Below are 23,089 nucleotides of genomic sequence, written 5' to 3' on the forward strand. Positions count from 1 at the left end.
CCCAAAACTACCCCCTCTAGCAACTTTGTTATCCGTACTGAAACAGAGCCTCAGCAAGTACCCCTTAGCATAGCAAGATTTTGCTGCTTTAAACGCGCCCATAACAATCACAGGCTCCGCATGATAAAGCGGAGCACTCAACGGAGTCCGGACTTGGATATGGGGGGGATTGATTGGTTTAAATACCCAGGCTTCTTCTTAGTTCGGAGTGGAACTCCCGAACGCACGGCTCGTAACCTTCCCAAAACGGTAATAATACTGCCCTTGCAGTAGCCAGTGTTGTAAGTCTTGAGGCGATTTCTTCGAGAGCTTGGAGATAAGGAAACGCATTCTATGAAATATCGAGATGTTTAGAAGGAAATTGATAGAACATTTTCGCAATGGCTTGCTCCCATTTCGACCTGTATTCCAGATCCCTTCTAGAAAGTCCGGTCCGCGCCCAAAAAAAAAAACCCTACCGGACCTAGCTTTGATCCCATCACAACCACTCTGACGGTCAAAACGGCCTAGCATTGAAGTACGAGATCAGACCCTTCAGCTTTGAACCGTTGCATCGCTAAAGGCAGACCAAGCACATTGCTGGGCATAAGTAAGTTTCGAGTGTCCGTCTTTGCGAAGAAAGACCTCCGAGTTCTTTCGCGGATGGGAGATTGATTCACAACTTACTGTCAACACAGACAGACAGCTCTTCACCCAGCATGGCCAGAAGGAAACCCGTCCAAGGTGCATCACCGCCGAATAGAAGCCCTCCCTCCCGAACTCCAGCCTTCGCCGACTATCTCAGGGTCTTCACCTACGCGACAAAATGGGATTTCATGGTTTACGCCATCGCCTCCGTGGCCTCGATCGGGGCTGGCGTTGCCCTGCCTCTCATGAACATCATTTTCGGCCAGCTGGTAGGCCAGTTCACCGACTTCTTCCGCGACAATACAAACGTCACCCGCCGCGACTTTGAGCGTCTGCTGAACAAGCAGGCGCTCTACATTATGGCTCTGTTTCTCGGTCGATGGGGTCTCAACGCCATTAACAAGTTTTGCTTCAGGATGATCGGGATCCGGCTGTCTTCGGCGGTGCGGTTGCACTACATGCAAGCATTGTTTGCGCAGCCGATCCATGTGATTGACTCCATGCCGTCCGGAGCACCTGCGACAGCAATCACAATTACGTCGAACATTCTGCAACTCGGCATCTCGGAGCGCCTCGGCACATTTTTGCAGTTCAACGGCACGATCTGGGCGGCGCTGGTTATCGCTTTCATCTGGAGCTGGGATCTTACATTGGTGACCTCCTCGCTCATCTTGTACATCGCAGTCGTCTTGTCGGTGGTCTTGCCGCGGATTGTCAGGGGCCAGACGGAGACCGCCGAGGCTGATGCTCAAGGAACTGCTATCGCCAGCGAAGCTTTAGGCGGAATCCGTCTGGTCATGGCAAACGGAGCGCAGGAGCACGTCATAACACGCTATGAGGAGTGGGTGCAGAAGGCAATGAAGCGCGCCCAGAAGACGGCTCCTATTGTTGCCATCCAATTCGGCTTGATTGTATGTTTCAAACCGCTTGTCATCTTCGCCTGTAAGTCATCAAGCTAATGTGGTTGCAGTTCTTTGGCATGTTTGGCGCGTTTGGTCTCGCTTTCTGGTACGGTACACAGCGTTTCATCGCCGGCGCCCTTAACAACGCAGGTGTCATCATCGTCGTGCTCATGTCCGTCACAATGATTCTCACCTCCATGGAGCGTATCTCAACGCCCCTCATGGCTGTCAGCAAGGCCATGGTTGCCGCTTGTGAACTTTTCACCGTCATCGACGCGCCTCTGCCGCACACTGGTTCCCTCAAGCCTGACATCGACTCCAAGGATATCATTTTTGAGGATGTTGTGTTTGAATACCCGAGCAGACCCGGTGTCACAGTTTTGAATAAGCTGAACTTCCGTATCCAACCGGGTCAAAATGTCGCCCTTGTCGGCCCATCCGGGTCAGGAAAGAGCACCATCGTCGGCCTCCTGGAACGATGGTATTCTCTTCGAGAACAACATGCTCTGCCCAAGGTCGTCGAGGTAAAGCCAGGTGATGAAAAGAGCGAGACTGTGGAGAGGAAGGTCAGGACACCCGAAAAACCAAGGCTCTCCGGTCTCATCTCCGTCGGGGGCGTTGATCTGGAAGACCTTGACCTCAAATGGTGGAGGGCTCAGGTCGGTCTGGTCCAGCAGGAGCCTTTTCTTTTCAACGACACCATCTTTGGTAACGTGGCAAACGGTCTCATCGGAACCGAATGGGAAAACGACACAGAAGAGCAGAAGAGGTTTCTGGTTGAAGAGGCTTGCCAGGAGGCCTATGCTCATGAATTCATTAATCGCTTACCTGACGTGAGTCATCTTTTACAATGTTCTCTTAACACATGTTTGGAAAAACATCTGACAGTTATATTTTAGGGATATGACACGCGCGTTGGAGACGGCGGCGCAAAGTTGTCGGGAGGTCAAAAGCAACGTCTAGCCATCGCCAGAAGCATCATCAAGAAGCCCCGCATCATCATCCTCGATGAAGCCACCAGTGCAATCGACGCCAAAAGCGAAAAGGTAGTCCAGGCCGCCCTTGATAGAGTCACCCAAAACCGCACAACCATCACGATTGCCCACCGACTCTCGACGATCAAGAAAGCAGACCACATCGTCGTACTGCAGCATGGCCGAACAGTAGAACAAGGCACCCATCAGAGCCTCATGGCCAACACTTCTGGCGTCTACAGCAGCTTGGTCCGGGCACAGGCTCTACACCTGTCAAATTCTGATGAAAAACGGGCCGACAAATCGGTTCTGGCGCTTGAAGGCGACTCGGAAAAGCTACTCAGTGATTCCGAGAAGACCGGAAGTCCGGCAAGCATGCATAGCCTTCAGGAAAGCACTTCTCTTAAACCGAGAGGCCTCGTTCGCAGTTTTGGCAAGCTTGTATGGAACCAGCGTGCAAAATGGCCATCTTACATCGGTATCGTGTTTTCAGCAATGGCAGTAGCAGCCGGGACGCCTATCCAATCCTGGCTCGTAGCGAAAGTCATCGGCGTCTTCCTCCTTACTGGTGATGAGCTCAGCAGACAAGCCAACTTTTGGGGCTTGATGTGGCTCGCCCTAGCAGGTGGTGTCGGCCTTTCGTGGGCAAGTGAGGGCTGGATCGGCCTGCACACGCAGTATTTCATCAGCGCAGTATACAAAAAGCAATACCTGACCGACATGCTGCACCAGAAGCTCGACTTCTTCGACAGAGATGAGAACTCTCACGGCACGCTGAGTGCTCGGGTAGGCGGTGATCCGAAGCTCTTGGAAGAACTTCTCGGGTTGAACTTGGCGCTGCTGTTTACTGGAGTCTTTACCGCTATCGGATGCGCCGTCATCTCGCTCATCTTCAGCTGGAAACTTGGCCTCGTCGCCCTGTGCGTTACCATGCCCATCATGCTGGCCACAGGTCTATGGAAATATAGACATGAGGTGCAGTTTGATCAAATGAATGGTTACGTCTTCATGGAAAGCTCAAAGTTTGCCACTGAAGCCATCGGGGCAATTCGCACCGTCTCTTCCCTTACAATGGAAGCCTCAATCAACGACCGATACCAGAAGCTCTTGGATGGGCACATCCAGGCGGCACGCCGCAAGGCCCAGTGGACCGCTGCGCTCTTTGGTTTTGCAGACAGCGCCGGTCTGGGTTGCCAAGCTCTGATCTTCTGGTACGGCGGCAGGCTCCTGCTCAGCGGCGAGCTGCCCATGGAGGCCTTCTTCGTCTGTCTCATGGCCATCATCCAGGGCGCGGAGTCGGCAAGTCAATCTCTGGCGGTGGCGCCAAGCGCCGCACAGGCTGCTGCGGCCGCGGATCGCATTCTAGACGTTCAAGACTCGGCGGACCCTGGTCTCCCGGGGACTAGCGACAATGAGATCATTGCTGGGGCAGTTGGTGGCGTACGCATCGAGCTGCGAGACGTCCAATTCAAGTACCCCACGCGGGACGTCGTTGTTTTTGACGGCCTGAACCTTACCATCGAAAAGGGCCAGTATGCAGCATTCGTCGGGCCGTCGGGTTGCGGTAAGACAACCATCATCTCCCTCTTGGAGCGGTTTTACGATCTCGACGCAAACCACGGCTCGATCCTTTGCGACGGCGTCAACATCAAGGATCTCGACGTTTACGACTATCGACGAAACCTCTCGCTCGTAGCCCAGGAGCCCATTATGTTCCGGGGTACGGTGCGCGACAATATTCTGTTTGGAATCTCCGACCCTGCATCTATCTCGGAGGAGATAATCCACGAGGTTTGCCGTGACGCCTTCATCCATGACTTCATCATCTCCCTGCCAGATGGCTACAACACGGATGTTGGACTGAAGGGCGTCTCCATGTCCGGCGGCCAGAAGCAGCGGATCGCCATTGCGCGCGCGCTGATCAGGGATCCCAAGATCCTCTTGTTGGACGAGGCGACCTCGGCGCTGGATTCGGAGTCGGAGAAGACTGTCCAGGCAGCGTTCGAAAGGGCGCGTGACGGGCGGACGATGATTGCGGTGGCCCATCGGCTATCGACGATCCAGAATGCCGATGTCATCTTCGTCTTCAGCGAGGGGCGGGTCGTGGAAAAGGGTACGCACAACGAGCTTATCACAAAGCAAGGGGTCTATTGGGAAATGGTAAGTCCTCTATCTCTCCATCATATTCTGCAGACAGGCAATCGCTAACCAAACACTTAACAATGTGCAGTGCCAAAGTCAAGCCTTGGATCAATAGATTTGCGTGTCGCGTTTAGAGCATAGCGAAGTTTAGTGTAAAAAAAGATATCATAGATGGCCAATGTAACTGTAGACGGACTTCTTACTCTTGCACTTCTCCATTGGGTATCAAGCTACCTAACTCCAATCCAAATTTTCTTTTCTTCAGATGGATCTCAATCCAAGGTATCGTTTTGGTCGTTCCTCGTGAACCCCCCAAGTCTCTCACACAATCAAACTTCCGTTGCTAAAGGTGAGGAGTTGTAATTCTCATAGGTAGCGGCATAAATCTTGGCCATCAGTAGTCCCTCACTTCCAGTTATGGGGCGCCGTTTCCACTGCACTTGCTCGGTGGTGCCCTTGATCTCGGCTGTCTCCTCCACCAACTTCCACATCTTTGTCTCTTCGTCCCTTTCCAGATAACGGAGGATGATTTGGGTTCCGCCTTCTTCAAATACTAGCTCCCGTCGCCACAGCCGCTGCCACTGATCATCGGGCGTGCCTTCGATAGCGTTATTCCGCTCCACAGTGCGGTTTCGCATAGCTAAAGCATGTAGAGCGCGCGTATTAAATAGACCGTCTTGACACGGATAATCCCGCAGCATCCCAACGGCCTCTTCGCGCACGAGCGGGTCGCGGCAGAAGAAAGCTACGATTAGAAGGTTCCAGGAGATGTCGCACTGAAGCGACAACTGGCGTGCCGGGTTGTTTGCAACTTCCCGCATGGCCGCCTGGCGTGCGATTGAGGCAACGGAGAGATATTCGCGGAACAGGTATGTACGCGCCCTTATAGTTGCGTCGTTGATGAACTTTGGCGGGTTTTCGAAGATGGAAACGCTTAGGTACTGCAGACGCAAATAAATTGCCCTCAAGTACAAGGGTGATTGGGGTTCGTGGGACAAGATGATCTTGTCGAACAGGGGCTGAAAGGCAGTGTCTAGTGCTGCCATGGCTTGCTCAGATTGCTTGCAAAATTCCCCAATACGTGGATTGCGAAGAACTTCTTGGTAAAAGTCAACAATGACAAAGTCATCTTTCAAAGCCCACGCATCTAAGCCCTGGATGGCGTCCATCATGATGGTCATTATCGCAGTCTGCGCCCGCCGAACAACGTGCCAGTACTTTTCGAACTCTTGGAGGCTGTCAAATGTGGCGGGAATCTCGTCGATGGACACTGAAGATCTGGGCAGTTGGCTCAAAAGAACTATGAAGGACTCCATGGTTTGGTTTCTGCTACGCAGCCCCTCTGTGAGGTTTGGGAGAGGCAGGCCATCATTCATTCTGTCACGCAGGACAGTACGGGCCTGTTTCGCCAGAGGGTAGTAAACATCAGCTACCGCTGCTAAGAGTGGCCTCGGGTTTGGTGCCAAACTGTCAATATGGTGCTGTGCATCTTCGTCTGTGATGAGGGCGAGCAAAAATGTCAATCCGTGATTGATATGATCTAGGGCAGCTTTCCTGTTACCCCTGAGACTTTCGAAAAAGAGTAGGAGCACCGACAAGATTACTGCATCCTGAAGGGAAGCCTGTTGGCACTGCTGCTTGAGAGACTGACAGTAGTGAGCTACAGCATGGAAGTAGTGAACGTCACTTTTGGTGACTGGCACCTCCGGCATTGAAACTGTGCTGAGCGAGCCATCTTTGGACTGGCTATGCCATAGACTCAGCGCACCGATGGCCATTGCGGCGGACCGAAGGGTGTTGCTGGTGCGGGCGAGCTGTGGCAGCGTCACCCCCCACAAGCCATCGCAAGATGTGGCTGTGGCCCATGGTGCCTTAACAAGGCTGACAAACTCTTGAAAGTAGAGCATTCCTGTGGCATTGGGGAAGTCGAGTGCGTCCAAATCCAGCTTCATCTGAGTTCTTGGAGATGCGGCAAGTCGAGTGAGCTGTCTGGAATCCAAGGAAATTGGCCGACGCTCGGAGGCGGCGTTCCCTCCTGGTTCAGGATAGCCTTCACAATAACCTCGGTTTCGAAGGCAGTTACTGCAATACGGCTTGGCCTCATCGCATTTTATGTGACGTTTCTTGCAAGTGATGCATCCTGTTCGTACTTTGGGTGCGCTTGTACGTGATTGCTTCTGTTTGCGTTGAGATGGCTTGGTCTGCGGGAGGAGGATAGTCAAGCAGGAGTCTCGCGGGTCTCCTCCCTGATCTTCCATTATCAAACCTTGCTCGTGCTCACGGTTGTCATACGAATCAAGGTAGGAAAGAAGAATACTGCAGGCAGTGGCGCCTGAATGATGGCTTCAGTGCGTAGTCAGATGGTACCCACTTTTTGTCGGCATTCCAGGATGATGACGGATGTTCAGCGACGTCCTTGTCGGATGCCGGATTAATCAGACCCGAAACGCAGACCTGATTTGCTGTGTTTTATTATATGGTGCTGTTGTTCGCAATACGGGAAATTGATTGTGAGATATCTTCCTGTATGGGTGTCCCTTAGAAGAAAAAACAAACGGGTGTCTTAAGTTAGACACAGCAAGAGATATCATGATTAATTAACACCGAGGTAATCGTTGATTTCCTCATCCAATTCACTCTCATTACTCATTCTGGATGTCATTCCAACTTCAGTTTTCTCGTTCGCTCTACTAATGGTTTCGGCCCCAGATTCGTTGGTCATGGCCATGATTAAATGAGCCATTAATGATGCCATCACCACAACACTTCTGTTGTAGCTTGCCGAGTCGCAAGGAATGCAAGAACTGACAAAAAATGCTGCCATTCAGTGATTAACCGCTGCTGTAGTACAAGAATGATACGTTGGGAGCATCTCCAAAATAGGGACTAGGAAGAAGTATTGTCTAAAAGGTTTGAATCAAACACCGATTTGAATGCACCGATTTCATCACTAGTCTTCGAACTTCAGGACATCAAGCTCACCTGAGCTATCCTATCATCTCTCTGTTTCTTTTTTTTCCAACTGTCTGTTAAAGGTTGCACACCTTTAAACCCGCTACCTCACGGTTTTCTGGAGAGCCGGAACGGAACAAGTGGTCCTTGTGGCACCCCTGAGCCTTTGCATACCCGGGGAAGTGGGCGTTGGTACCTGCAGCTGCCACCACTTTTCTTTTTTACTTTTCCCACATGGTGCTTTGGATCCAGCAACAACCTCGGCGTGGCTTTTGATTGAATTGTACTGTAGAATGCGCCTGTATCCGAATTTTCCTCCTGGAATATGACTCCTCTGAGAGGCAATATAGCACGGTTTATTCAATATCCTCAACGTCGTATTGATTTCGTCGACCAGAATGCAACCAGGAGGAGCGAGTGTACCATTACGTATTACAGGTGGCATCGGAAACCATATTTTGATTTTCATGCATGGCATGACACCGGATGACCGAAGAAATGGTAGATCCAGGTTCGTATTTGAAAAAAGGGCTTCGCTAAGCAAAACTTTGACTAGGCCCGGGAAGAGTGATATGTCACGCATTCCGGTAGGGTGTTGTGTTTATTGTGGCCACTCGCGCCGTTGTGGTTGCTGGAAAACACGGGGGAGGAGAAGGCGATGAACAGGGGAGTGACTACGGCTTAGCCGGGCGACAGGGAGCTGGGTGTGAGGATAGTGCATGTGGCTGCTAAAAATGGGCACGCCAGCGCCGGTCCTGGGGGACTGGATGGCCCAATTTGGGCGCCGGCTTGCCGGTAAAATTGGGATGACAGCCGTGATTGGGTCGATGTTTTGAACCGTTCTCCCCCGAATCGGTTGCCCTGCACTCAATGTGACCTCATCACCTCATCGCCTTCAGGGGAAGCACTGTCAGAAAGCCAAGGTTATGTTGGACACACGGGATACACCCAGTCCCTGGCTATGCAGTGTTCAATGCTTGACAGCGATGAGGGGGGCATCGACAATACTATGGTACATAGCAGACACCAGTAGCGTCCAACTCGGGGCATGTGGGACCACCCTCCTAACTTCACTTGCCCTTTTCCAGACTCTTCCACCCTTCTCTGTGCCATCCTACCTTGTGGACTGACGCACCTCTTGACCCAACTGGGCCTGCCAGTTCTGGAGGGGGTGAGAAACAAAAAGGGGAGGGGAGGGGAGTTCCGCCGCCATGTGCAAGGAACAAGGAACACGGCAGGATACGAGCGAGCTTGTTTATGTGATCTGATCGAGCATGCCTTCTTAGTCTGGAGACCCTTTTGAAGCCTTTGGCTCTCGTTTATCTTCTCTACCCTTCCCCCGCCTTATTGGCGCTTGTCTTTTCTCCTTTCACATACTTTCTCATCGACAGTCTTTCGTTGTACTCCTGGAGCTCTGAGCCAACCTACTTATACCATCACTCGTTTCTGGGTGACATTCACTTACATACCGACAACACCTATTTGATATTCTCTCAGACCATTCGCCTCCTCTAGAAATTACTAGTGTTGCACCTACAACCTAATATAATCGTCAACATGCGTACCCTGAGTTTAGCAACTCTCTTGAGTGCCGTCTCGACGGCCAGTGCCTTCCAAGGCTTCAACTATGGCTCTACCTTTACCGACGGCCGCGCAAAGACGCAATCGGACTTCGAGGCCGAGTTCAAGGCCGCCGCCAGTCTCGAGGGCACCAACGGTGCATTCACCTCCGCCCGTCTTTATACCATGGTTCAAGGTGGCAGCACAAACGATCCCATCTCAGCCATCCCCGCCGCCATCTCTACAAAGACCAGCCTGTTGCTTGGCCTCTGGGCTTCTGCCGGCGATGCCACCTTTGCGAACGAGCTCGAGGCCTTGAAGAAGACAGTGTCCCAATACGGCAGTCAACTCAATGGCCTTGTTGCTGGCATCTCTGTTGGCAGCGAGGATCTTTACCGCCACTCTCCAACTGGTATCGCCAATGGCGAGTATGCTGGCGCCGAACCCAGCACTCTTGTTAAGTACTTCAACCAGGTTCGAGAAGTCCTCAAGGACACACCTTTGAGCAATGCCCCTCTGGGTCACGTCGACACTTGGACTGCCTGGGTTAACGGCAGCAATAAGGCTGTCATCGACGCATGCGACTGGATCGGTATGGACGCTTACCCGTATTTTGAGGACACCAAGCCCAATGCCATCTCCAACAGCAAGGAACGTTGGGCCGATGCTTTGGGCGCAACTCAGGGTGCTGTTGGCGGCAAGCCGGTCTGGGTTACAGAGACTGGTTGGCCTGTCAGCGGCAAGACCGTTGGTGCTGCTGTTCCCTCGCTCGAGAACGCAAAGAAGTTCTGGGATGACGTCGGCTGCCCTATGTTTGGAAAGACCAATGTCTGGTGGTACACTTTCCAGGACGCCTCTCCGACTTCTCCCAACCCTAGCTTTGGTGTCATCGGCTCTACCCTGACCAACAAGCCTCTGTTCGACCTGTCCTGCGACAAGGCCAGCTCTGCATCTTCATCTGCTGCTCCCGAAACCAAGACTGCCACTCCTACTGCCTCTACCCAAGTGGCCGGTTCCGCTTCGGCCCCGGCTTCTGCCACTGGCACTGGCTCCGGTTCCGGTTCTGGTCAGCAGAGCACGGTTCCAGCCACTACTTTGGTTACTGCCGTGCCATCCAGCGGCGCTGGCTCAGGCTCGGGCTCTGGCTCTGGCGGAAGCAGTGCCCCACCCTCGGCTTCCCAAGGCTCTGGTTCCGGGTCTGGGTCGGGATCTGGCTCTGGCCGCCCTGGGACTAACGCTACCATCAGCGTGCCCACGTCGGCTCCCACCACGGTTACCGGCAGCAGTGCCACCACCGCAACGTTCAGCATTGCTGTTCTCGCTGGCATGATCGCTCTGGCGATGTTCTAATGAACATGAGTGGAATGAAAAAGCTCTTCCTTTCAGCAATACTCTTGGTTTAATACGCTTTTAATGGTAACACAAGATGGAGGGCGAACTTTGCGTACATAGTTATGAGACAAAATGAATAGACGGCCTCGTATAATGACCATCAAGCTTTGGGGTACTCTGCGGGAATGAGGGAAGCAGGATACTGGTTTGGACTAGGTCACCTACACTCCTTTGGGCATATGATATTGGTAGATGAAAAGCTAGTGAAATTATGATGAAACTACCTGAGACTTTTGATGAACTCTCTCTTCAATGGCTAGCAGTGAGGCCTCGATGTTGCGTGCAGAAATTACTGTGAATAAGGGCAAAACTTTTCTAACCGACAAACATTTAACATACAATTAGGCAAGATGTCAGCATTGCTGTTGGTGTATTGAGACATCTGACGTTGAATGCCACGCCTTCAGATTCGCTGAGTTTCATCAAGGCCATGGATATATTGCTACAGACCTTATGGCCTCTTAAACTTGTTGGGGAACCATATTGGGCTGTTGTTGTCGGAACCAAAGTTTCATTCCTTGTGACGGACTTTTTTTTTTTTTTTGACAGTCCTTGGAGTAGTTGATCAATCTTTAAACAAATCAGTCGTTACAATTAGTTGAAGACTTGACGGACCTCCGATAATGGGCAGATATCGGGTACTTCGAAGAATATGTCGACTCAATGGCTAAGATGAATTTTTTTGCCCGACTCCAAATAGGCCAGAACATTAGAGATGGCACCATGCTCTACTGTTGAACACTCACCATCATGCCTTTGCATCCCTTTAACGGCTTTTATTGATAGATGTTTTCCTGGTATAACGGCCAACTGCTCCAAGCACAACATAAATGTCACTCAAGACCTACCATTGGTAGACGAGTCCCGCAACAAGACACGCATTCGAACCAGCCCCATTTTGCCCATGAAAGCCCCCAAACCAACACACTACGTCAGCTATATGAACCGTGTATAGCTTGATCAGGCAACATCAATCTCTTTTTCTTCCCTCTCCCCAAAAACCAGGATGGCAGAGAGAATCCTCCCACATCCCGAAGGGTACCCTGATGGGCGGGCCAGTCCGTGTCTTCCCCAGCGAACTGGGGCAACTGGGCGTCCAGTTCAGTCAATGCACCAAATCGGTGCAACCGGATTGGACAGTCTTGAGTTGCAACGAGGCCTGTACGGGTGATGTGCGTACGTACCCTTCCGGGTTCTCGAAACTGGGGAACCGGAATTTAGCCTGGCTAAGCCCAGACTAGAATAATCGTTGCTTCGAAAATCTGGCACCGAAGAAAAAAAGAATAAATAGGCCCGGCACACACTCCTTTCTTTAGCCGTTTGATCAAACATTTCCATCTGAACATGATGCTTTCCCACCCCCACCTTGCCAGTGGCGGCTATGCCATCTCAACGCAACGCTAGCTGCAGGTGCAAGAGGTGTCAAACCAACTAAACTTCAGACGCAAGGAAAAGCTACCCTCGGCCGAAAGCGGCCTAGCGCCATTTTCAACATTTTCCCTCTCCTTTTTTTTTTTTTTTTTTTTTTAAGGATACAGTGTCCCAAGTGGCTTCACTGTCGGTTGTCGGCGTTGTCGGCGTCAGTATCCCCCGACCGATGGTCGGAAATACCCTTCGGCCCAGGGAGGCCAAGCTTCAATTGGAGGAGCTGAAAATGGGGGAAACGGATCCCGACAAGTGTTAGGATCGACTCTGAGGAGCAATCTCGTCCGATCCCCGCGAAAAGCCAAGGTTAAACCAAGCTGCACTCGCAATTTGGCATCGACAATTCGGGAATCAGAAAAGAAATCACATTGAAGGGGGAAAAAAAAAAAAGGCTTGTCGACTTTTACAATCATGGCTCGGTTTTCCAAGCCCGTTTTCTGGGCTCTGTTCCTGCTGGTGCAGCTCAGCATCGCATCCTCGGTGGCCGAGAAGCTCGCATCAGCAAGCAAGCCCGTTGCTAACCTGAGTCTCGATGAGATCGAGGAGCAGCTGCAGGTAGGTGTCCATCATCGATTTCTATGCCATGAGTCTCGGAAATCTGTTGGTCTCTCGGTGATGACGGAGGAGAACTGACCGTCGATGCTACAGCAATGCTCCGTGGTGCAGAGCCTCACGGCCGATAAGCTGGCCAAGCTGGACGATACGCCATCCCTCCTCTCCCGCGCCTTCGGCGTGCTCTTCCCCGGCAGCCCTGCCGTCAATGCTATTCTCGCGACGCTGTACATCTCCGGCCCGCCCAACTTCCTCCTGGCCCTCTGCCCTCCGAACATCGATCCCTCCTCGCTGTCCGTCATGGTCGCCTTCGCCGTCGGTGGCCTGATGGGAGACACCTTGTTCCACCTCCTGCCCGAGATTTTCCTCGGCGAGGACGAGCCGGATCGCGCCCGTCTCGTCCTTGTGGAGCCGAACAGGAACCTGCTGCTGGGCGTCGCCATTCTCGTCGGTTTCATGACGTTCGTGGCCATGGACAAGGGGCTGAGGATCGCGACGGGCGGCGAGGGACACTCACACGATCACGGACATGCGCACTCCCACGGCGAGGCCAAGGCCGAGGGTGTGTCGTCGGCTGTGGAAAAGGCCGGGGAGCTCAAGTCACGGAAGAAGAAGGCCGATGAGGGTTCCAACGGCGCTGTGGAGAAGACGGAGAAGGAGATCAACCCCAGCGTGAAGCTTGGAGGCTACCTTAATCTCATGTACGGCTGGCCCCACGCTGCTGATTCCAGCTGCGAACCTCGAGACTCAGCAACCGCATGCCCTTTTTTTTATTTTTTATTTTTATTGATTTATTTTACGAGCAATCGACTAACTTGGACTATGTAGCGCCGATTTCACACACAACATCACTGACGGCTTGGCCATGTCGGCAAGCTTCTACGCATCCCCTACTATTGGCGCAACGACGACGGTCGCGGTCTTCTTCCACGAGATCCCGCACGAGGTCGGCGACTTTGCTTTGCTTGTCCAGTCCGGCTTCAGCAAGCGGGCGGCGATGGGCGCGCAGTTTGTGACTGCACTCGGTGCCATGCTCGGTACTCTGATTGGTATTGCGATCCAAGAGCTTGGGGGCGGTTCCGGCGAGGATGCCATGGCGCGTAACGCGGGGCTCTGGGGAACTAGCTTGGTGAGTGCCGCCGCTAACGTGGGACGACGATGGGTGGTTGAGACGTGTTGCTGACAAAACCTATCGACAGACCTGGGGAGATTTGCTCCTTCCCTTCACCGCTGGCACGTTCCTGTATGTGGGCACTGTTGCCGTCATCCCGGAACTGCTGGAGACTGGCCCGAACAAGATGGCAGAGCTGCGCAAGACGGTCGTTCAGTTTGCTGCCATTGCCGTCGGTGCTGGCATCATGCTGTACATTTCGTGGCACGACTGAGCAAACAACCCTAAAAAGGTGTGATTCAGCTCGCAGAAAACAGCCTACGGCGCCAAGACGTGCGCAAGCCAAAAGTTTGGATTATCCGGAAAACGGGTTAAAAAGAAGAAGAAGAAAACATAAAAAAAACCTTAGAGGGTATAGAGGCTTTGGGGGGCGCAATCTACGTTCAACCCCATTTAGAAAAGCTGGGGTCGCCGAGAAACACGTGCTGGGCTGGATGCAGCGGAATGGGGATCAGAATACCGTAATCCAAGAATCGAAGACGGACGTGCCCAGAGCTGAAGACGACCTGGTTTCTGGGCCGCAAGGTCTTGACCGCCTTTGGGCAGAAGGGGCGGGCGCACAATAATGTGGCTTGCTTGCTTGAAAGTCTTGTAGACGATGTAGACAAAGTACAGGAACATGTTGGACTTTTTGGCATGGCTGAATAACGTAGCTCAGATGCCACGATGGAATAAGCTTGTTCGAACCGGCAAAGTGAGTTTTGTGGTGTGCCATTTACCGTTTCAATGACCCTTGTTTCGGTAAAACCCAGAAAAACAACCCAGAGAAGAAAACAAAAGGCTTGTGATCGCAAACCACCGGTAAGTAAGCAGTTTGCACCAGGTGTTGACCTTGACAGTGAATGATGCCATGTCCTTGGGTCGACTAGCAAGTGCTCAGGTGGAGCACGCAACCGACCTTGACGCCAGCCATGTTGGCGTAATCCAACCCTGGATATGGGGGTTTCTTTGGTTTCAGCAGCCCAAAAGGAAAATGATTCCCGTTGGGTAGGTTTGTTTGCTGGTTTATTAATCCATGGCGTTGGTAATCAAGCTGGCTGAAAAGTTGTGGCTGACGCCGCAATTGGGATGGATGGATGGGTGTGTCCCTCTGATGGCATGTAAGTGAGTGCTCATCCTGTATAACCGTTTCCCTAGTGCGCGGTGTCCGCCCTATGTAAGTTTGTGACATTGAGGCGTGCCGTAGGGCGCGGTTTACAAGGTCAAGGTGGGTGGACATGGACATAGCGCGTGAGTCAATCAGAGTTTAGCGCTTGAGTTGGGTCTTGTGTGAGTGTGTGACGGCATCTCGTGGTCCGGGAATGACCTGGGAGTAACAGACTCTCTATCCGATCCACCTCCGTGCTGGTCTTGAACGTTGGGCAGTTAGTTAGTGTAGGCCCATCTGGTAGCGGGAGGGCGGTTGAGCGGGAGTCGGATCTTAGGTAATTGATCCGGTCTGTGATTCCGGGCGTGGGATGTCAGGAAGACATCGTGGGTCAAATGTTGTCCGATTTCCAAGAGATGGCGCCTATGGGGCCCCACCTGACGCAACAAGACCGGGCCAAAAGGGAAAAAAAAATTACTCGTAAAAATTTTCCCAAAAAACCTCCTTCAGCGCAGAACTGCATTGTGGTGCTTACGAGGATGAAAGATTCTTAAGCCGTGGCCAGCCACGGGTTCTCGTTTGTTGTCGGGTGAAAGTGGATATTCGCCGCATCGCACCATCGTACACTATCCACCATTAGAGCCCACAGTTGTCTCCTGTTTCCAATGCAGGCATTCAGAGTATCCATATGCACCCCTGATTCGGTATAAACAAATGGAACGGTCTCGCGGCTCAAGCTACGTCGTTCTGCGCAAAGCCGCATCGCATGGCATGGCATGTAACCCGAGAGCCCCATTTTGTTCCGTAACGGAGTCTCGACTTTCTAGAGATCCGCTTGCTTCCGTGCCTTGGCCTGCAATGCCTGGTCATTCCAGCCTTCCGTCGATCATTCCATACGTTCTAGCGTCATTATCGCGATGGATCTCATCAGTCATAAGCTCGCCATTGTCGTGCGGCTACAATCGAGAGACATCCAATTATTCACTTGGGAGGCGGCAACGTGGTCAGCTGCGTGCCCGGGGTATTTCCTCAAGTTCCCGAGATAATGGGCGATTCGTGTTCACAATTGATGACACGGTGTGTGTGTGTATGTGCATGTAAGTCGTTTCGTGGGCGTGTGCCAACCATAGTGCTGCGATCTAGACAAGCGACTTTTGAGAAGAGAAAATTTTCACCTCACGATGGCAAAAGTCGCAGCCCGGATGGATCTCATTACGACCGATTTCCCCTAACGTTAAGACTTCGCGAGGGACCCCCATCTTGCATCCTTGGGATGGCGCCCAGGCCATCGGGACTCCACCAGGGAGTGACAGAGCCATCATACAATCACTAACCACAGGCCGAACCGGGTCACCGATGTGGCTCCGCCGCGGGGCCCACTCTGACCGTGTACGTTAAGAGGACCCGAAAGCATGGGCCCTGTTTCTTTGCCCAGCATCAGCCGCCAGGCACCTAACGGCAAGGCGCCGCACCTTGGATGGATCTCATTAGACATCGAAACCGTGTACGTTAAGCGCAGCCGGATGTCGTGTGTTGTGTTGAGCTTTTGCAACCCTTTTAGTTTTTTTCGTTGTTTGGCCATTGAATTGCGATATCCACAAGCACATGTTTGAGCATGGCTACTTGGTGACTGAGGTAGTGGTACTTACGGAACCTTGTGGTAATGTACCGTTTGCCAACAACCCAGGCCGTCCTTGTTGACTTGACAAGCTCGACTTTTTTTCCCTCCCCCCTGGAGCGACGATACACACCCATCGTTCCCATCACCCAAACTTGGAAAGCGGTCACCCGGTCCCTCGTGTGACTTGCCGTTATGACGAAGCGAAGAGCCTGGGAGAAAATTTTCCCATCCATGTCTGCAGTTGTGGTGTAGGGGGAGGTCGTAATATGAATGGACCAAAAATAGGCGATTAGGGTAGCGATGCCGGGCTGGCAGTACATTGAAGTCGATCCCCAAGAAGGAATACCAACATTTCTCCTCGGGGCTCTCTGGTGGTTCCTAATTGGGAAACTGCCACGGCACGGCGCCTGAGCATTTTGCCGCTTATAGCGGAAGGAAGATGGCATAGTTGTGATGATGAAGGCAAGAAGGGGCTGTTTGTTTGACAGATGCACCCGCTTAGCAGATCATGGGGTTGCAAATCTCGAATCCATCATAGCCCCCGCGTGCCCGCATGCGCTTCCATTTGGAGTTGTATGGAGTGCGGTATCGCGGGGGCGGCTCTACTAGCCCTATCCCCAGACTGGAGACAACTCTTTTGAGTCTGTCATGGCTCCGATTGCCCTCCGAGTGGAATGGTGTGCAATGACACTGCATTTCATTTGGGATCAGTTTCAATGGCACGAATATTGTAGATGCTTCTGGTATGTAGTTATGGTGGCTTCTTGTTCCATTATGGCCCATTACGGCCAAAGCAAACTCGTTCCAGCATCATAATTTTGTATGATCAATAAATGGAGCAGGGCTTGCTTAATTGACTGCCCAATTGAGTTGGAGGTGTCTTGCGGCATGGTGACGGCCAAGCTTCTAGGCATACATCTTGTTGCTTCTTGTCATGCGTATTATCAATGATAATGAACAAATGAACTGAACGCATCCTCTGCCCAGAGGGCTTGGGATTTCCCTATACGGTTATACGGTGGGCTCTGATGTCACTGTTGTACGCAGTAATTGTAGTGATATGACATGCAAGCAAGGAAATTCTGACAAAATGCACCAGCAGGAGCGACTGTTGGCTTGGAGAATGACATGGAACCTCGAAGCATCAATGCTAAATGAGAGATTCCTGCTGGTCTGACATTGTTAGCAAACCTGTCGCGAAATCTGCTACGGTCGTGAAAGTCTGAGTAGGCGCAACTTTCTCTAGGAAAAGGCGTGTGGTGCAAGGACGTGCATCCCTTTCGGTTTGCCGATTATCGGACCCCCCAGTCTGAAGGATGGGACGGGAAGGTTCATGTCAACAATAAGTGGGTCACCGCGCCTTTTCGACATGCTAAGGCTCTCTGATTGACATGATGACTCCCCAGGGAGCGCTAATTTTGTTTGGATCTTTGGGCAACTTGTGCTTGTGGCTTACAAACCCGAGGGAATGGTGCAATTCCGCATCGTGGTTATTGAAAACTAGGCTATTCTTTGGAGTAAGATATGCAAATGCAGGGGCAACCAACAATCAACGTCGGGCGAGCCTGAGTGTGTTTACAAACCATGTGCTTACGACTGCGAAAAGGGTGCAAAGTAGCATCTCTAGTTGATATACATATCGGCAAGCAGAGAGCATGGCATCGTATGGATTGCATGGCATGATCAACAAGTGGAGAAAGGGTCCTGGACCACTTCTTTTTTTACACTCCAAGGGGAGAGAGGGAGAGGAAAAGGTTCTATACTACTAATTAGTATCCGTATGACTACGGATACTGGGGGAGCGAATCTTCTGCCTGTGCAAGGTAGGCAGTAAACACTAATGCTCGGAGGAGGGGAGAGAGAAAGACCCTGATGGCTCGGTGAAAACAGAGTTAGGAGTGGACAGAGAAGCTGGCTGCCACTCACGCCTTTCACGCCTTTTGCGCCGTGTTGTCACAACTACGGGTTCACTTCATTACCTGGAAGACACCAAGCCATGTTCAGTCCGCCCTGTGACCCATCTGGGGGGGTCGGTGTCCCACGCAAGCCTTCTAAGGGTTGGGTAGGCTGAGGGACCTGGCCCACGTTATCCAAGGAGCTACGCTACCAACGACGCCCAAACTTAACTGGAAGGGCGTCGCTGTCGTCGCATAGGCAGGGAGTCATACACACTAAAGTGTGGACCCTCTTTTTTCTGCCCTTCCTGCTCTTGTCGTCTCCACACCCTGTTATTCTTCCTCCCGCGTCTGTGCTTATTTCGTCATGTGCCTCTCAATGTATCGCAGGTACCTCACTCAGGTACCGGTACCGTGTCCACCTCTTTCCATTATGCAGGCTGGAAGTGAGGAGTCCGCCTTTTGCAAGTGTAGAGTAAAGGCGCAAAGGGATTGTTTCCGGCCCTGGCGCCTGTTTTTCTACCATGGGCTTTGAAACGAAGCATTTCCTGGGACTGCCCATCCTTGACGTTAACTCAGCTTTAAAGAGAGCCAGCTCGCCCTTTCCTCTTGTCATGGTAATACCTTAATACTCTCCGTACCACTCACAAGACTCGCCTTGGTTCTCATTACCACATTTCAGACTATCTTGACCCATCTGGCCTCCATCACATATCTCAAGGATCTCCAATCGACTTCTCTTCTATAAATGGTCCCTACCCACCAGCGTCTCCATCTCGAGTTCTAGACAATCACCCGCAATCACATCTGCTTGCTCATGTTCGCTTGACTTACACCCAAGCAACCGGCGCTTGTGTTGTTCACTTCCGACAGTCTTAGACACGAAATCGTGCCTCGAAACCATCATCAACCGCCTTTGACCTAAAAGTCAACCAGTCACAATGTCGAGCCAAAGTGACATGAGCTCGGTCGTGACCTTTGCTCGCCAGTCCGCCCACCGGAAGCAGAGCATTGAGATCAACATCAATGACCACTACACCTCCAAGGTCTACTCCTCTGGTAGCCCCATCTCTGGAGATGTCATCATCACGCCTGCTCACGACTGCCGCTTCGACTACGTTCAGATCCTGCTCCTCGGCACCTCCAGGACTCGTCTCGATGCCGTTCAGATTCCTCAGCTTTCTTCTCACACCTTCCTGAAGCTGGAAATGCCTATTCCAGAGTCGGCTTACCCGGTACCCCGGATCTTCGAGGCCGGCCGCACTTACACCATTCCCTTCAACTTTGTCATCCCTCACCATCTGACCATCAGCGCCTGCACTCACAAGGCACAATCTGATCTCATTCACGACTACCACATGCGCCTGCCGCCGTCCATGGGCAGTTGGGAGAAGGACGACATGACCCCCGACATGGCTCAAATCCACTACGCCCTCAAGGCCCGCGTCGTGCGACAGGACGAACTGGGCGGACGCCCAACCAAAGTCATGGAGGATGCCTATCTGCTCAACGTCCTTCCCGCGTCTCCCGAAGACCCGCCTTTGAACATCACCAAGCAGGACAAGGGCTACGCTCTTAGCAAGACCAAGACCATCCGCAAGAACCTGTTTTCCTCCAAGCAGGGACGTATTACAGCTTCCACTGTCCAGCCTGGAGCTATTTATTTGACTCCTGACGGACGTGGTGCCTCCGAGGGCTCGCTTATGGTCAACCTCAACTTCGAGCCCACATCCGCTGATGTTCTGCCTCCCAAGGTGAGCACCGTATCCGCCAAGATCCAGGCCCAGACATGGTACGGCGCCACGCCCATGACGAGGCTTCCCAACATGGGTGACAGCCACGAGGTTTACGCCTTGACCCAGCAGCTCGCCTATCAAACCGCCGTTCCTCTGTTCTCAACCACCGTGGACAAGACACACTGGCGCCAGCAGGTAGCATCGATTACCCGCCGCGACTCCGGATACTCCAGCGATGGTCTGCGCGAGGCCAGTCATTCGGACTCCGATGGCACCCATCATAGCCGCGGCAGACGCTCTAGCAAAGATCGTTCCTCGCCTGTTGCCCATCTTGCTGCCCTGCAGATCCCCTTCAAGCTTCCGACATCGCGGAAGACGTTTATCCCGACCTTCCACGCCTGCATTATCTCTCGAACTTACACTTTGCAGCTGACGCTTGTGGTCGGCGACACCAAAATCAACCTGGCCGTTCCTGTTCAGATCGCCGTCGAGCCCCCAGCGCAGCAAGACATGGGCCTGCCCAGCTTCGATGCAGTGATGGCACAGCAAGAGGAGGCGGAAGCAGATGCACACCTTCAGCCAAGGCTGATGCAGCAGCCGGCGCCGGAGCTGCAGGGGAATGCGGTGTTGCCTGGATACAACGACTTGTCGACGAGGAGGGCGGCAGTCCCGACTGCTTGACGCAACGCAACTCGGCAGGCAATGATTTCCTACCAATGATGAATAACGACCCATGGAGAGTTCCATATACGACACTACATCTTGACCATTTCCTTTGTTTCTTGTTTTTCCTACGTTCAATAGAGGAGACCCAAGCCAGAACGGGCTACAGTATACCTGAAGGGTCATGATATGTCGTGGAGTTTGGGCAGGGAATCAAAAAAAGGGTTTGATTTTTGTTTGATTTTAAGAGACTTGTCAACAATTTCCTGGATACCATGGTTTTCACTTGTATTTCGGATACCCAATGAGCAAAGGCAAATTGAATATCGCAAACAGTAATAATAATTCAACAACCATTTCCAATACACTTGAGCTGAGCGCCGCGGTACAAATAGTTCACACTTGTGATTGGCAACAGCATTTATGTGATTGTACATGTCCAAAACAAGACTTTCGTCATCAGAATGAAAGCAAGCGAATATTAAAAGTAAGCACTCGGCCCAATCAAACAGGACGATGAAGTCATATAAAGAGCAACTAGGTGAGCAACACCATCGATTATGGCACTTGAGATGTGGATGAGTGAAGCACCATGCGAGTGGCTGTTGACGATTCTTGGTACCGATGCAAACCGGCGACCCAGAAAAATATAACAGGATATGCACCTATGTGGATGCCGCCAGATGCCCTGTCGTGTCCTCTTCCGGGGCCTGCTTCGGAGGAGGGGCGCCAAGCCCCGAGAGAATCGAGTGGTCCCCGGTGGATGGTGGGACAAAATAGCGGAGCGGGAAAGGGTACGGCGCCGGGGGTGTGGAGTAAAGAGTCGGTGGAAAGTTCTGGACCACTTTTGCGAAATTGCGTGAAGCGATTCTTGAGGTTTCCCGCTTTTTTTCTTCCCTCTCTCCCCCGGAAAAACGACGAACTTGGGGGGCCATTGCGACATGGGGTGTTGATGATTATTTGTGGGGACGGGATCCTGGTGTGGGTGCAGATGACGATGGCTTGGCCTCACATTGTCACCACCTACTATCACCTACTATGTATGATGAGAAATAGTGTCCACCATTCGGGAGGGTATAGACATTCGCGAAAATGCTTTTCTCACATCTACGGTTCTATAGATAGTCTCCAGCCGAATGATTACAGCGAGAAGGCGCTGGTCTCACCCATACCCATCACATTACTCGTTGCATCGTTGTTTTCTGGTGCACGACTCTTACTCTGTATGGCCGAGGGCCGAAAAAAAAAGCCTAAGAAGGCGGCGCAAGATCTGAGGTAAGCTAAGACTTACCTGTAACCTGCTAAAGCCACCAACACGCAACGACTCGATTCCTTTTACGGACACGGGCTTCGATGAAGGAATGCCCGTTGTGACACGTGACAACGCCAAACCACTTTTAACTTGGCTGCGTCTTGTCGAGAGCTTGACTGACCTCCCTATGTGGTCGGATTTGGCTTCTGGAAAGAACACCTTTCATTGGTGCCTTTTGGTACTATATAAGGAGCAGCGGCAGGTAAAGGGGGGCCAGGGGAGGGGAAAGTGATTAGCGAGCTAGCCTGCACAGCTGGTCAATTGGCCATACAGAGAGCTTTTAACCGCGAGATAAGGGAATCAATCAAACCCACCCCCAGATGCCTTCCTGAGTTCTATGGACTCGCCGTGTGAAGACTGAGTAAGGTCGTAATGAAAGTTGCTCCGGTGCGTCGCTCCCGTCATGATTAAGTGGCCTTGAACCGTGCGCTAGACCCCCATGTAATTCCCATTCCCATTCCCGCGCATTCCGTCCCGTCTCCTCCTAATTACCTCCTCCTCCTTCTTTCTTCCTCCCCTCCCCTCCCCTCTCCGTCCCATCTCGGATTGTTGTTTCGTCTTCCAGCCTTCCCGCGCTGTCCAGGCCTGCGTTCCCAGTACTTACGGTCGCTGTCAGCAATCCGTGCATCAAGGTTGATCCCATCTTGACAGGAGGAGTGCTGTGGCTGAGCTGCGTCATTCTCAACAAAGTCTCTCGTGGTCCAGAACTCAGCTCTCCAGAGTTGCCGATTCTGGTACTTGGTACCGATTCCACTCGTTATTTTCTTCGGCCCCCTTCTGGCTGGATCCTTTCCCTCCCCCCAATTCGATTTTAGTCTGGGCCCCCTCCCCATTTGCGGCGTCGTGGCGCGGAGAGACACCGTGCAGCCACGGACCTCGACTGACGCGACCGTCTTACCTTTATTTTATTCTCGACCTATCCTAATTCTCAACCGCCTCAAGTTCCCTTCAATTCCCCAGTGACACGCCGCGGACGAGTCGATTAGCTCTTCCCCCCTTCCAAGGGAACACCTGCCCAAGTTTTCACATAGTGCTGCCGTAACGGTTCATGTTGAATTAGTCGACAGTTTGCGATTAA

At 52.2% G+C, this 23,089-nt stretch overlaps 5 protein-coding genes across 5 annotated transcripts; 4 read left to right on the forward strand and 1 right to left on the reverse strand.

Moving 5' to 3' along the window:
• Nucleotides 1-698: 698 nt before the first annotated feature.
• On the forward strand, nt 699-4,760 carry CTRU02_202310 (ABC transporter; the record flags this gene model as incomplete). The annotated part of the gene is made up of 4 exons (XM_036719716.1): nt 699-1,538; nt 1,598-2,362; nt 2,429-4,663; nt 4,734-4,760. 4 exons carry the CDS (start codon nt 699-701, stop codon nt 4,758-4,760), a joined length of 3,867 nt encoding a protein of 1,288 aa, XP_036588418.1.
• Nucleotides 4,761-4,974: 214 nt separating this feature from the next.
• On the reverse strand, nt 4,975-6,903 carry CTRU02_202311 (C6 zinc finger domain protein; the record flags this gene model as incomplete). The annotated part of the gene is made up of 1 exon (XM_036719717.1): nt 4,975-6,903. The coding sequence occupies one exon, from the start codon at nt 6,901-6,903 to the stop codon at nt 4,975-4,977; it is 1,929 nt and encodes a 642-aa protein (XP_036588419.1).
• Nucleotides 6,904-9,154: 2,251 nt separating this feature from the next.
• CTRU02_202312 (glucan 1,3-beta-glucosidase) lies at nt 9,155-10,507 on the forward strand (the record flags this gene model as incomplete). Its single annotated transcript, XM_036719718.1, has 1 exon — nt 9,155-10,507. The coding sequence occupies one exon, from the start codon at nt 9,155-9,157 to the stop codon at nt 10,505-10,507; it is 1,353 nt and encodes a 450-aa protein (XP_036588420.1).
• Nucleotides 10,508-12,385: 1,878 nt separating this feature from the next.
• Nucleotides 12,386-13,911, forward strand: CTRU02_202313 (zip zinc transporter; the record flags this gene model as incomplete). Its single annotated transcript, XM_036719719.1, has 4 exons — nt 12,386-12,529; nt 12,623-13,227; nt 13,355-13,655; nt 13,726-13,911. 4 exons carry the CDS (start codon nt 12,386-12,388, stop codon nt 13,909-13,911), a joined length of 1,236 nt encoding a protein of 411 aa, XP_036588421.1.
• A 5,330-nt stretch (nt 13,912-19,241) lies between these two features.
• On the forward strand, nt 19,242-20,717 carry CTRU02_202314 (arrestin domain-containing protein; the record flags this gene model as incomplete). The annotated part of the gene is made up of 1 exon (XM_036719720.1): nt 19,242-20,717. The coding sequence occupies one exon, from the start codon at nt 19,242-19,244 to the stop codon at nt 20,715-20,717; it is 1,476 nt and encodes a 491-aa protein (XP_036588422.1).
• Between the last annotated feature and the right edge of the window lie 2,372 nt (nt 20,718-23,089).

This window comes from Colletotrichum truncatum, assembly GCF_014235925.2.
Source record: "Colletotrichum truncatum strain CMES1059 chromosome Unknown Contig_0001, whole genome shotgun sequence".
In the NCBI taxonomy this organism is placed as follows: domain Eukaryota; kingdom Fungi; phylum Ascomycota; class Sordariomycetes; order Glomerellales; family Glomerellaceae; genus Colletotrichum; species Colletotrichum truncatum.